The sequence below is a fragment of the Zingiber officinale genome, chromosome 7B (genome assembly GCF_018446385.1).
Source record: "Zingiber officinale cultivar Zhangliang chromosome 7B, Zo_v1.1, whole genome shotgun sequence".
NCBI classification, from domain to species: domain Eukaryota; kingdom Viridiplantae; phylum Streptophyta; class Magnoliopsida; order Zingiberales; family Zingiberaceae; genus Zingiber; species Zingiber officinale.
Window position 1 is genome coordinate 7235358 of NC_055999.1, and position 13377 is coordinate 7248734.

Here is a 13377-nt window from a genome sequence, read left to right on the forward strand (position 1 = left end):
GAGCAACAACAGTAACTGGCGCTAGTAGAGCGTTATGCGCAGGAGCCCGCAGCCTTAGCAACGGGTTGATACCATGGAGATGAAGACTTTGATACTATGTAGAAATTGATACCAAAGAAAAGTAATCGTCTTTATTGATGAATCCAAAAAAAGGGTTGTAAGAAAATAAAGAGTACAAAATCTTATATAGTGAATTATCAGAAAATCTAAATCATAAATTAAAAAGGTAAAAAACTAAATTGCCCTCAAGGTTATAAACAAATAATTCTAATTATATAATCTAACAGGCTTATATTTGTGCGAGCGGCCCTTGGATCCGTATTTGGTGCTCGGAGGTGCGGGACGCAATGTCGTCCAGAATGCATCACTTCTCGATCGACAAATGGATAATTGCCATTATTTGTCTTTGGCTACTCGAACCAGAGGGTTCTGAGATAGCTCTGTCTGTAGACTGGAGCGTTGGGATAGGTCGGATGAAGGAGACTTGGGCCGCTGGCATGGATTGAGGCTACATGAAGGTGAGCAGTGGTGCACAAATTGTTCCCTGCAGTAGTCCGGACAATGACGGTATCTGGTCGGATGACACGGAGGTGTGGAGCGCTGCGACTTCCTGCTCGAGAAGAGTAGGCATGGATGTCTCGTACCGCTCGGAGGATGGTCGTGAGGCGAGCCATGTCTAAGCTGACACGAGCCATGTCTTTCTGCAATGTTACACTTCTTTCTAATACTCGCTAGTCGTTGGAAAAATTGATATAGGATTCAGAGCTGGGGCAATTTCTGTATGAGGTTAATTGTATTCATTTCAACTATGTTGTTCAGGTTATAGATAATAAACATGAACGGCTTAAGCTACTTGTTTGCTTAGGCTGTTTGCATTTTAAACAAATAGTTTCCACAAGGCAATGCTTAGGGACTGTTAACTTCAATATCAGAGCATGATATCTAATTAATAATGTTTAAATCAAGAAAAAGCAATTATTAAGCTTCATGGGGAGATCACAGTCTGATAAATGTTGGTACAGTTTATACAGTTAGGAAGCTAATCAGCAACTCGTCCATCAGCTGTACTGATAATATGTAGCCTTTGGATGGCTTCATCATCACCTTGTTGTGAGGTCGATCCATTAACAGAACTTCCAATGGTTGTTGCAGTTAACACAAGTAACAAAAGTAGTCATTGGCTCATCGGCAGAACGCGTTTGCATTTGATAGTACGTAGTCTTCCTTTGTCCGCATCGCCCACATTTGAACTGATCAGTAATTGCTTTAGGAGCTGCTCGTCTCTCACATTTAAACAAGAGCTTCTCCTTTAGCTGTTTGTAGGCCGCTTTCCGATCATCACTCGCCATATCTTGGGTGGCCATAGTTGCTATTTCCTGTGGCTTCACATGACCAAGGAGAGCTCTTCGTCGAAAGTCTTTGTTATTGTTGTCCCTCAAATTGAACATTATAGATCTGTATTTGTATTTTTGAGAACCAGTTGAGAGGCCTAACTTCTCAAACAGAGCAGATTCCACAGATACAGCTACACGGATAGGATCGCATGCATCGACTTCATCCAGGATGTTCCTCACTTCGTCTGTTTTGCTTTCAGCTGTTTCCTTAGGAACTCGTGAAAAGGCTTCTGCAATAAGCTCTCGGATCTTATCACGCACAGGATCGTTACACTTCACCATTGAATTCAGCTTAAGTGAGTAGGTATCCAAGGGAGGTTTCTTTGAAAGAGTTTCCATATTCTCATCCTTGGAAAAGCCATCAGAATTGGCCTTCTCTGATTTGACAGACCCTAGTTTGGCCACTTCACCATTCTGTTTTACCCGGCCATACTGTGCCTTGTCAGTTTCAACACATTTCGATGCAGCTTTTGGATTCCTGTCAGCCTTGAGTTTCATTGCTTGCTCAATTTTCTTTTCAACCTTTGGAACAATTTTCTTGTTATTTTTCGATGACTCCTGAACAACTAGATTCTTCCAGTACTGAAGCAAATCATTTGCCACGGTCCGAATCTCACCCTGGGAATGTTTTGTCAGAAGGCGAAGTTTTTTGCCAACCTGCAATGCAAAACCAACTTAAGATGACACAAACCTAGAAAGCAGAAGAATGCAAAATATTCCCCAAAAAAAACATCCATAAACATTCCAATGAATATAAAAGAAACTATTGTTCAAACAAAGGGAGCAGTGAAGGCTGAAATGCAAAAGATAAATTGAAAGAGTGTAAGTGATTTACCAGGGTGGCCACCAAACTCTTCCTAGTAACCGGTATCTTCTTCAACCTCCGGAGAGCACTGACACAACGTTCCACCTCAGTGTACTTCCCGCCGTTCTGGGTCCTGTCCGCGGCCCTTTTCGCGGCCCCAAACGTCTCCAAGAGCTCCTCCTCCATCAGGCCTGATAGAAAGGGGAAAGCCATAAGCATGACAATGGCGCGAAGGATCAAAATGGGAAAAAAATTGGAAAAGAGAGAAAACCAACAATGGGAAAATCGAAGAAGAGAGCACACGAACGAACCTCAGAAAGAGAAAGCGGCGAAGAACTGCTTGTTTGCTTCAAGGGGGCGGAGCGCACCACTCGCCGGCTTCTGCGAACGGAGTGTCGAAGCGGGTGTTTGCGACGTATTTAAACAGAGGGGAGTTGATGCTTTGAACCCTCTACGTATTTATAAACATTTCAAAAAATATAAAAGTGAGTAAACTAACAACCCTAAAAAAAATTATATATAAAAACGAGGAACAGAATTTTTTAAAAAAATTTGGAAAAATAAATAAAACCGAAAAGAAACTTAACAGAAACTTATGAAAAAAAATATGTAAATTATTATACTATAGCTACAAAATCTACCGGAATTAAATTTTTAAGTAGAAAAATAGTAAATTAGAGTAAAAAATGAGTAGTTATGATAAATTTTTATCTTTTAATTTATCAAATATGATGTAAAATATATAGAAATAGCATTAGCAATTCAGTTGTTTTTCTCTGGAAAAAACAGATTAAGAGAGATGAGAAAAGTGAGAGATTTTTCTTTTTTCCACGGTACCATTAGAGCAGTAAATTTAGAGCCGATCCGTCTAATCCCACGATCCGCATGGATCACTCCGCGGTAGGCTTGGATTGACCTGTGGATCAAAAAAAAAAATATTAAAACTAAAATGGACTAACAATTATATACATCTCAAAGCGCAATCTTATTTGAACATGGAACATGTCTCCTTTCCTTTGGACTGTCAAGGGAAGCTTCAATCATGTGATTGAAGAACGACTAAGAAAATAATCTATTATTTATTTATTTCATACGGTAATTAAATCCAACCCAAAAGAAATCTTAATTATTAAGTTGATTATTGAGGAAAAATTATCTAAATTAATTAAAGTTTTTCAAATATACCAACAGGCATCCGAGCATGTAATGTAGGAGGTCTAAGTTTAAGTCCTCTAATGAATAACCAAGAAATCTAAAGTTCGAATAGCTACGGTGTATTATAAGAGATTTTCCAAAAGTGGACTTAAGAATACTCCAATAGGCATCCGAGCATGTAATGCAGGGGATCTAAGGTTAAGTCCTCTAATAAATAATCATGGAATCTAAGGTTCAAATAGTTACGGTGTACTACAAGAGATTTTCAAAAAGTGGACTTAAGAATACTAACTATTTGAATAGACCTCCATTAGCGCTTCCCGATTTCGTAGTTGGTGAGAAACTCTCTCGTTTAAGGTCTCGAATGTGCTAAGTGCATCCTTATAATATTTCAATTTGTAACGTGAAAAATTAATAAATTGTAATGTCATCAACCCCCTAATCAATAACCTAAATTTAAAATATTTAAATTATATATATATATATATATATATATATATATATTTGGTGAGCTCGTGAGTTGGTTTGTCTAACCTGCAACTCACCTTAAGTTGGGTTAGATTGAGTTGAAAATTTTTCAATCTTTTAATTAAGATAACGTGTTAACCTATCCCGACCTGCCAAATGGTCGATCCGCTACGGGTTGATCCGCCCCACCATAGCTCTAGTTACCATTTTGACCTAATCACCATTTAGTTCGATCTACTAGTCATAGCCTTAATTCAGTTAATAATGTTGGTGTAACATCCCTCAGGTCAAGGTTGACCTGGTTGACCAAGCTGAGTCTTGGTTTGGGTTTAGATGTTTGACAATAAGAAATTGATTGAAGAAGAGTCAAGTAGGTCAAGGGAGTGACTGGATACTTGACTGGAAAGTCCTAGTGAGTGAAGCTAGGCAAAAGGAAATCCTGGTGAGTGAAGCCAGGTGAAAGTACTAGTGAGTGAAGCTAGGCAGAAGGAAATCCTGGTGAGTGAAGCCAGGTGAAAGTCCTGGTGAGTGAAGCCAGGCAAGGGAAAATCCAGATGGATCAAGGATGATCGGACATCTGGTGTTGGGAAGTCCAAGTAGGTCAAAGGATTGACTGGATACTTGGCACGAGGAAATCCAGATGGGTCAAGGTTGACCAGACATCTGGTGGAAGTCCAAGTAGGTCAAGGGAGTGACCGGATACTTGGCACAAAGAGAAAAGTCCAAGTGGGTCAAAGGGATTGACCATACACTTGGTGGGAAGACCTAGCAGGTCAAAGGAGTGACCAGATGCTAGGCATGATGTACCAACAGGTCAAGGGTGACCGGATGTTGGTTGGAGAGGTTTGGGACTTGGTTTTGGACAAAAACCAGGCTCTGGATCGATCAGTGGATCGATCCAGGAGCTGGATCGATCCAAGCCTTTCCCAGCGAACAGAGAGCCTCTGGATCGATCCGTGGATCGATCCAGATGTCCCAATCGATCAGTGGATCGATTGGGACGCGGCTGCTTCGCGCGATAAGCGCTGGATCGATCCGTGGATCGATCCAGGCGCACAGAGGCGCTCTGGATCGATCCATGGATCGATCCAAAGCCTCCCCGATCGATTGGGAACATTCGAATCGATCGGGATCCGACCGTTGGCGTCGATAAAGGCCGCAAGCGAGCGTTGTCTTCAGAATCACTTCACCGATTCACTCCAGATCTCTCGCCAACTTCTCCACAGCGCTCTCAAAGATCAGATTGCCAGTTCTTGAAGGATCTTGGAAGCTTTCCAAGTCAAGAGGCGGATCAAAGGGAAGAAGAGAAGCTAGGGTTAGGGTTTTCTGTACTCATTGTAAGTTTTGCGCTTGTATTTTGTTTCCCTTTCCTTTCTTCTTGTACTGAGAGTCTTGTAGGGTTTCTCCGCCCTCGGTAGTTACCGAAAAGGAGTGTTTTCATAGTGGAGGGTGCGTGCGTGGCGTGGATCCTTGGATTAGTCACCTCTTGTGAGGTGGATACCAAGTAAACCAACCGTGTTAGCGTTGTGTGATTTGTTTCTGTATTTTCCGCTGCACATCTTAGAAGAAACAAGCAACGCCGAGCAACGAGCGAGCGACGAGCTATTCACCCCCCCTCTAGCTACTTTTGGTCCTAACAAGTGGTATCAGAGTAAGGCGCTCTTCACCAGAATCATCGCCGGAAGGGTCAAGCATAACAAGAAAAGCTAGAGGGTGAAGAAGTTGGAGCAAATTCTTCAAGTTCAAGATTTTATCAAGCTCAAACTTCAAGATGCAATTCCAAGATGGACTTGGATTTGACACAAGGGTGGCTCCACCATACACTTCCACGAGTTTCGATTCTTGGAAATCAAGAATCGAAAATTTCCTTATGATGGAGATAGAGCAATGGTTTGCTCTAATGGAAGGCTTCGAGACTCCAAGAAATTCCAAGGGCAAGCTTCTCAAGAAAAGCAAATGGAGCTCGGAGCAAATCCAAAGGTGCGAGGCAAGTGACAAAGTGACCAAGCTTTTGGTCAATTTATTGCCAAGCACCATCCTTTGTAAAATTGGAGAATTTGAAGATGCAAAGGAACTATGGAGAAAATTGGCCAAGCTTCATGAAGAGATCCCCTCCATTGTGCAAGATCATGAAGAATCCAGAGAGGGTGACTCTTTGGTGCAAGACCGAGAGGAGGACTCCGAGGTTGAGAGATGCTCAACCTCCGAAGAAGAGGAAATCCAAGAAGCTTCATCCGCAAGGGAATGCAACGAAGGGAACAAGGAGGGAGCATACTCCTTGTTTCATGTTCAAGATGATGAAGCCTCCACCTCTAGGATTGAGGGGGAGCAATCCTTGGTGACGCCGGATCAAGAAGAAGGAGAAACTTCTACATCCGGGTCATGTGAAGAAGAAGAAGATGGTGTCACCTCCAACATTCAAGAAATATCAAATGGAGGAGCAAGTGTCATCCCTACACAAGAAGGTATAAATGTTTCAATTAAAAATAAAAATCATATAATATGTTTTGAGTGTAGGGAAAATGGACACTACAAGAGCAAGTGTCCTAAATTAGCCAAGAAGAAGGGCCAAGTGGCACAAAAGGGCAAGAAGAAGCCCAAGGAGACCACCCCCGGGACAAAGAAGAGCAAGGAGCACATTGTGTGTTTCTCTTGCAATCAAAAGGAGCATTATCGAAGTCAATGCCCAAAGGGGAAGAAGGTGGTCAAGGCTCATGGAGGAAGCTCTAGTTAAAGGGGAGCCTCTAAGGTAAAGAAGAAGGTAACATTCATTGAGCCTATCCCGTTACATTATGGTAAAAAGCATGATAGTTCAAATTTTTATCATTTTAATGCAATTTACCATAAGAATAGAAAGCATGAGGACTTTAAGGAAAAACATGTGGCCTTACATGCCAAAACTACTATCCCTAAGGCTAGGAATGTAGATAAAAACATAGGCGATAACTCTAAGGATTCTAGATACAAGCCTAGAAACAAAAATGCTCATGGATCAAATACTAAGGACCTAGTGAGAGAAAATCAAGTCTTGAGGTCAAGACTTGATAAAATGGAAAAGACCCTAAAAAGGATGGGAAATATCCTATTAGGGCAAAATGAGCATAACTTAGGGTTAGGAAAATCAAAGTCATCCAATGGCCATAGAGGTTTGGGATACAAACCAAAAGCTAAGAAGGATGTGCCTAGTTATCATAGGGTTCCATATAGTTATGGAACTAACCCTAAGTCTAGAGGTCAAGTCAAGGATACAAGGGAAGATATCCCTAGAAGTATCTTTGCAACCAAAGTGACTAAGACTTCTAAAAAGTCACTAACAAGGTCACAAGGGAGGTCATCCCTAGAGTTGACCTAGAAAATGTGACCAAGGCTTCTAAGAAGCCCAACAAGGTCACTAGGAAGGTAGCTAGGGAAGTTATCCCTAGTGAGTACCTAGAGCATCCAAGGAGCACCAATAGGTGTTGGGTTCCTAGGAGCATCTTTTCTACCCCATAGATGGGTTAGAAAGTGTCAACTCCGATTAGAAGGGTAGTTAACCCAACTTTGAGGAAATTGACACTCAAGGAGCATTTTCAAGGTTTTTGTTAACCTTTGAAAATGGAATGGAATTATCGTTTACTCTTTGAAAGAGTAAAGTGTGCCAAATTTGAGTAGTTTTGGTTTTATTTTTTAAAATGGCACATATTGGAAAATAATAAGAACTACTAAGTTGGGATTTTGGTATGTTCTGAAGAAATTTAAGGTCAATCTAAGCCTTGATTTATGTGATTACTCTTGAAGAAAAAAAATGGAATATGCCAACATTTGAGGATAAGCTTAATTTAATTTGGCATATGTTAATCAAGAGAACTAGAAATGCCCAGTTAGGTTGTCGCACTCTCTTGAAGCATTTTGGGCAAATCTAGGGTTTAAGTTTTAGGATTAGCTAAGATTAACGATACTTAGATAGGTAATCTAGGTATATTTTATTTATGCTAAATCTTGTCATGATTGTTTGCTCATAACATATCATGGCATCATATTTTATCTTATTTGTATTTTGCATTCATGACTTATCATGAAAAATACAAAAATATCATGTCATGTCATACATACATCATGTAGTTATAGAAATCTTTCTTTTGAAAGATATTTTATTTTGATGTATGCCATAACATTATCATGCATTAGTTTTATTTCCAAAATTTAAGGACAAATGGCATTAGTTTAGCAAGTGGCATTTGTTTACAACAAGTGGAATAAACAAGTGGCATTTGTTTAACAAGTGAATCAACAAGTAACATCCTTTGTGGATGTCTACCTCTCAAAATGCCTAGATAGATATGCATGATCCCTAGAATAGGGCAAAACTAAAATCTTACATCTCACAAAGACCTATAAGATGACTTGTATGTGTTTCAGTGAATATTAGATACAAGTGAGATGTTAGGATGATGAACAAAACTCAAGATGTTGACTTAGTGCATTCTTTTGAGTTTTAAGCTCATCAAAACACATAGTTATGTGTTTTCCCATCATTGGGAAAGCTAATGTACAAGTCATGTGCATTATGCCCAAGGAACATGGTGGGATATTGGTTTTGAAAAATGTTTTAAAATGCTTTTGGAAAACCTTGGTGAAGGCTATCTTTTGATAGTAATCACCATTGAATAGTTAGACACAAACTTGAAGAAAACACTAAAGTTTTAGCAAGGTTTCAAGTTTGTGTCAATCTTTGAAAATATGATGTATTTTCATAGAAAACTATTTTTCCTTGATAAAGTTTGCCCTAAATAATGTCTACACGAAATTTCATGATTTTTGGAATTTTGTAGAATTTTCTAGGGGTTTCTGAAATTGGCTGAAATTGAATTTCAGCAATATCAGACCTTCAATCGATCAGTGGATCGATTGGAGTGTCTCAATTGATCAACCGATTGATTGAGAAGGAATTTCCTGCGAGCAGAAGCTCGCTGGATCGATCAGCCGATCGATCCAAGAAGACTGAATCGATCAGTGGATCGATTCAGAAGGTAATTCCTGCGAGCAGAAGCTCGCTGGATCGATCAGCCGATCGATCCAGGAAGTCTGAATCGATCAGTGGATCGATTCAGAGAGGTTCAATCGATTGGAACCCAACTCCAATCGATTCAAGTTGCTGATTTTGGCTGGGAAGGCCTGAATTCAGCATCTTTGAACCATGTTTAGTCTAGGTAACCATTCCAAACCTTCAAAATACATTTGTATACATAAAAAGGGTGTTTTCATGTTGAAAACAAGAATGGATCGGTTAAGGAAGACTAAATTGAAGTTTAGGTTGAGGTTTGTTTCAAATTTTGAACATTTGAACCTCAAAACTTCTAAATTTGGGTTTCCTAAAGGTTTAGGGATTCCAAGTCATTGTTGGTGCAATGACAGAAGTTTACCACCATGTCTTTAGGGGGAGGGACTCTTTAAAAACATGAAAATTATTATTCATAAACCTTGGAAGGTGGTTAACCTTCCGTTAAGAAATTGCTCATGGATGAGTGTCTGAACTTGAAATGGGGAGTGGATATCCTCAGTATTTCAAGTGGTCTCAAGTAGTTGAAAAATGCTCAAGGTTGGGCATTTGTCTACTTTGAGGAAGAAGTGAAGGATACATGAAGGATATGGGACTTTCATTATCGTGTTGATCACAACGAGTGATGTTGTGAACAACGATGGGCAACTCTTCAGGGGGAGAGTCAACAATGGATTTGTTGAAGAATGCCCGAAATTGAGGCATGGGTTGATGTGTGCCTGAAGATGGGTTGAGCAAGCCCTACGAGGGAGTTTGATGTGTGCCAATAGGGGGAGAATGAAAGAACTTGTAAAAGGGAGTAAGTTAGGCTTTCATTATCTAAGAGGGAGTTTTCCCTCTTAGGGGGAGAATGAAAAGCTTAACTTATGCTTTCATTACCTAGTGGCATGAAGAATGAGGCTATGGGATTAGTCTAACTTACATGTGGCATTGTAAGTGTTATTGTGGTATTGTCAAACATCAAAAAGGTTGACCTGTTGGTGCAACATCCTTCAGGTTAAGGTTGACCTGGTTGACCAAGCTGAGTCTTGATTTGGGTTTAGATGTTTGACAATAAGAAATTGATTGAAGAAGAGTCAAGTAGGTCAAGGGAGTGACTGGATACTTGACTGGAAAGTCCTACTGAGTGAAGCTAGGCAAAAGGAAATCCTGGTGAGTGAAGCCAGGTGAAAGTCCTAGTGAGTAAAGCTAGGCAAAAGGAAATCCTGGTGAGTGAAGTCAGGTGCAAGTACTAGTGAGTGAAGCTAGGCAGAAGGAAATCCTGGTGAGTGAAGCCAGGTGAAAGTCCTGGTGAGTGAAGTCAGGCAAGGGAAAATCCAGATGGATCAAGGATGATCGGACATCTGGTGTTGGGAAGTCCAAGTAGGTCAAAGGATTGACTGGATACTTGGCACGAGGAAATCCAGATGGGTCAAGGTTGACCAGACATCTGGTGGAAGTCCAAGTAGGTCAAGGGAGTGACCGGATACTTGGCACGAAGAGAAAAGTCTAAGTGGGTCAAAGGGATTGACCATACACTTGGTGGGAAGACCTAGCAGGTCAAAGGAGTGACCAGATGCTAGGCATGATGTACCAACAGGTCAAGGGTGACCGGATGTTGGTTGGAGAGGTTTGGGACTTGGTTTTGGACAAAAACCAGGCTCTGGATCGATCAGTGGATCGATCCAGGAGCTGGATCGATCCAGGCCTTTCCCAGCGAACAGAGAGCCTCTGGATCGATCCGTGGATCGATCCAGATGTCCCAATCGATCAGTGGATCGATTGGGACGCTGCTGCTTCGCGCGATAAGCACTGGATCGATCCGTGGATCGATCCAGGCGTTTTTCCCAGAGCACAGAGGCGCTCTGGATCGATCCATGGATCGATCCAAAGCCTCCCCGATCGATTGGGAACATTCGAATCGATCGGGATCCGACCGTTGGCGTCGATAAAGGCCGCAGGCGAGCGTTGTCTTCGGAATCACTTCACCGATTCACTCCAGATCTCTCGCCAACTTCTCCACAGCGCTCTCAAAGATCAGATCGCCAGTTCTTGAAGGATCTTGGAAGCTTTCCAAGTCAAGAGGCGGATCAAAGGGAAGAAGAGAAGCTAGGGTTAGGGTTTTCTGTACTCATTGTAAGCTTTGCGCTTGTATTTTGTTTCCCTTTCCTTTCTTCTTGTACTGAGAGTCTTGTAGGGTTTCTCCACCCTCGGTAGTTACCGAAAAGGAGTGTTTTCATAGTGGAGGGTGCGTGCGTGGCGTGGATCCTTGGATTAGTCACCTCTTGTGAGGTGGATACCAAGTAAACCAACCGTGTTAGCGTTGTGTGATTTGTTTCTGTATTTTCCGCTGCACATCTTAGAAGAAACAAGCAACGCCGAGCAACGAGCGAGCGACGAGCTATTCACCCCCCTCTAGCTACTTTTGGTCCTAACAAATAAGATTACGAATAAACTCACCATTTGCTAGGATAATTCAATCATTAGAAAATCGGATCATGTCACCACTTTTCAATCAATCCCTTCATTCGATTGATCAAGCCGATTGAACTGGGAACTGTCCCAACTGGTTTCAGCTGATGGGCAACAAAAGTGAGACATGATTGTGCTATAAAAACGGGAAGCAGTTATTGTTAAATTGCTGACTCTTTACGTGATGGCCGTGTTCTTGCATGTCCATTTTAAGGGTGTGGCCAAAGCGCGGTTAGGGTCCCCATGTGGAATAAACCAGGCGTTTTCCCACTCCGCAAGGCACTCAATCGATACGGGTAGTTCCATGTACTTTTCAGCACTTTGCGTTGGAGTTGATTCCATATGGCTAAGCTCTTGAAATACGTACCACAACAAAATCAAAGATATTGACTTGTCATTTTTCATTTGAATTTCCTACATTTCTTTTGTTCTTTCTCTCTATTTCCAAAGAATCCCAGCCTTAATAAGCGTTCTATATTCCTGACTAAGTCTAATGTTGCTCTAATTAAGAAACGAGTCACTCTGTTTATTCTACGCAGTCAGCCGCAAGCATGAAGCATTCAAATTTCAAAGATTGCTTATATACCGAGAGAGTCTTCCCAAAGACCCAAGAACGCGACCAAGTCCTACCCATTCAATACACTAAATTCTAGAAAATAAGACTGTTGAGGTTTAAGATGACCTCCCTTTCGCTCTCTGTCTATCCAGCTAGTTCAAAAAAATCTTACGCTTCGAATCCATTTGTGAGATTCAGTGGCACATGGAGGAGATCTTATCTCGAATCCTTGACGCATGCAAGATTGCAAGAGAACTGGAGAGCAGCCTTCTCCTCTACGTCGATGTCGCATCTGATGCGCATTACCTCTTGCGATCTTGCGAGGAGATTGTTGGTGCCTTCAACAAAGCCGTCCATGGATTATATGCCATGCAGAGTAGCCAAGCTCCTAGTGTCCAAATGCTCCTCATGAGTAGTGCCGGTGAAGGAACGGGAAATCCTTTTTGCACTGGTGTTCCAGCACCGGAAAACCAGCCGGCGGTCACAGAGTCTGAAGGTGGCTTAAGCTATGTTCACTCAGGGGCACCAGGTCAGAGAAAGGGCAAATCTTTGGTGCCGAGATCCTCCAAGAAGAGGTGAAAACCGAAAGCTTGATATCTTCGATCTGGTTCGTTATACTATTAAATTATTGGAAAGCTTGATCGCACCAGTTGCAGGAACGAAGGCATTTCAATTAAGTTGGTGCCGGCTCAACCTAACATGGAGAATCCTCCTGATGATGGATATACCTGGAAGAAGTATGGTCAGAAAGAGATACTTAATTCGAGATTTCCAAGGTAAACTAAACCCATTGTCGATTTAAAAATCAAATCTCCAATTGCATCTTATTCCTAGTAACGTTTTAATAATATTTTTTCCGCAACTACTTCCATTGCTAACGCAGAAGCTACTATCATTGCACCCATAAACATCATCATGGTTGCAAAGCAAAGAAGAAAGTGCAACGGCTTGATGATTATCCATCAACACTTGAAGTCACTTACTGTGGTGCTCACACCTGCCGCACCTCTCTAAACCAGATCCTGATCCCCAATGACAACAATAATAATGACGACTCACAGGGAGGGCATTTAGGGGCGCAGGCTGCCTTGCAAACAGTGGCATCACAACCCACTTTGATTCAAGATCATAACTGGTTCAACAGGGAGGATAGCAGCAGATATATAGAACAGATGCAGGGCGGTGGAGAGGTTGATTGCTCTGTAGCAGAATTTGAAGATGTCATGTTTACTTTAGGGAGCAATAGTACCTTGGATGCCATCTTCTCTCCAAGCCAAGGGAAACCGTAGGAGTAATTAGATACATTTTTTATATACTATCGTAATTTATTGTATGACATGCATTTATGTCTTTTAACTTGTTTTTTTTATTTTCCTTCCACTGAGTGGCTGAGTCTAACACTGTGCAATTATCTTATCAATGATACTGAACTCCAAATTCATTCTTGTCATATGGATGGAGTTCTGAGCATGGCACAATTGTACTCTTTATTTATTTCTTTAATGAAAAA

General features: G+C 41.3%; 2 protein-coding genes across 2 annotated transcripts; one reads left to right on the forward strand and one right to left on the reverse strand.

Moving 5' to 3' along the window:
• Positions 1 to 1124: 1124 nt before the first annotated feature.
• LOC122003545 (transcription elongation factor TFIIS-like) lies at positions 1125 to 2388 on the reverse strand. The gene is made up of 2 exons (XM_042558648.1): positions 2230 to 2388; positions 1125 to 2051 (listed from the first exon to the last, which is right to left on the reverse strand). Exons 1-2 carry the CDS (start codon positions 2383 to 2385, stop codon positions 1125 to 1127), a joined length of 1083 nt encoding a protein of 360 aa, XP_042414582.1. The 5' UTR covers positions 2386 to 2388.
• A 9683-nt stretch (positions 2389 to 12071) lies between these two features.
• Positions 12072 to 13156, forward strand: LOC122004127 (WRKY transcription factor 55-like). The gene is made up of 3 exons (XM_042559057.1): positions 12072 to 12442; positions 12518 to 12643; positions 12751 to 13156. Exons 1-3 carry the CDS (start codon positions 12072 to 12074, stop codon positions 13154 to 13156), a joined length of 903 nt encoding a protein of 300 aa, XP_042414991.1.
• Positions 13157 to 13377: the final 221 nt, after the last annotated feature.

Coding starts and splice junctions, on each gene's coding strand:
- LOC122003545 (XM_042558648.1), bottom strand. CDS start 2,385: ATGGAGGAGGAGCTCTTGGAGACGTTTGGGGCCGCGAAAAGGGCCGCG. Junction 2,052..2,229: donor AGAGTTTGGTGGCCACCCTG/GTAAATCACTTA, acceptor TTTGCATTGCAG/GTTGGCAAAAAACTTCGCCT.
- LOC122004127 (XM_042559057.1), top strand. CDS start 12,072: ATGGAGGAGATCTTATCTCGAATCCTTGACGCATGCAAGATTGCAAGA. Junction 12,443..12,517: donor CCGAGATCCTCCAAGAAGAG/GTGAAAACCGAA, acceptor TGATCGCACCAG/TTGCAGGAACGAAGGCATTT. Junction 12,644..12,750: donor CTTAATTCGAGATTTCCAAG/GTAAACTAAACC, acceptor TTGCTAACGCAG/AAGCTACTATCATTGCACCC.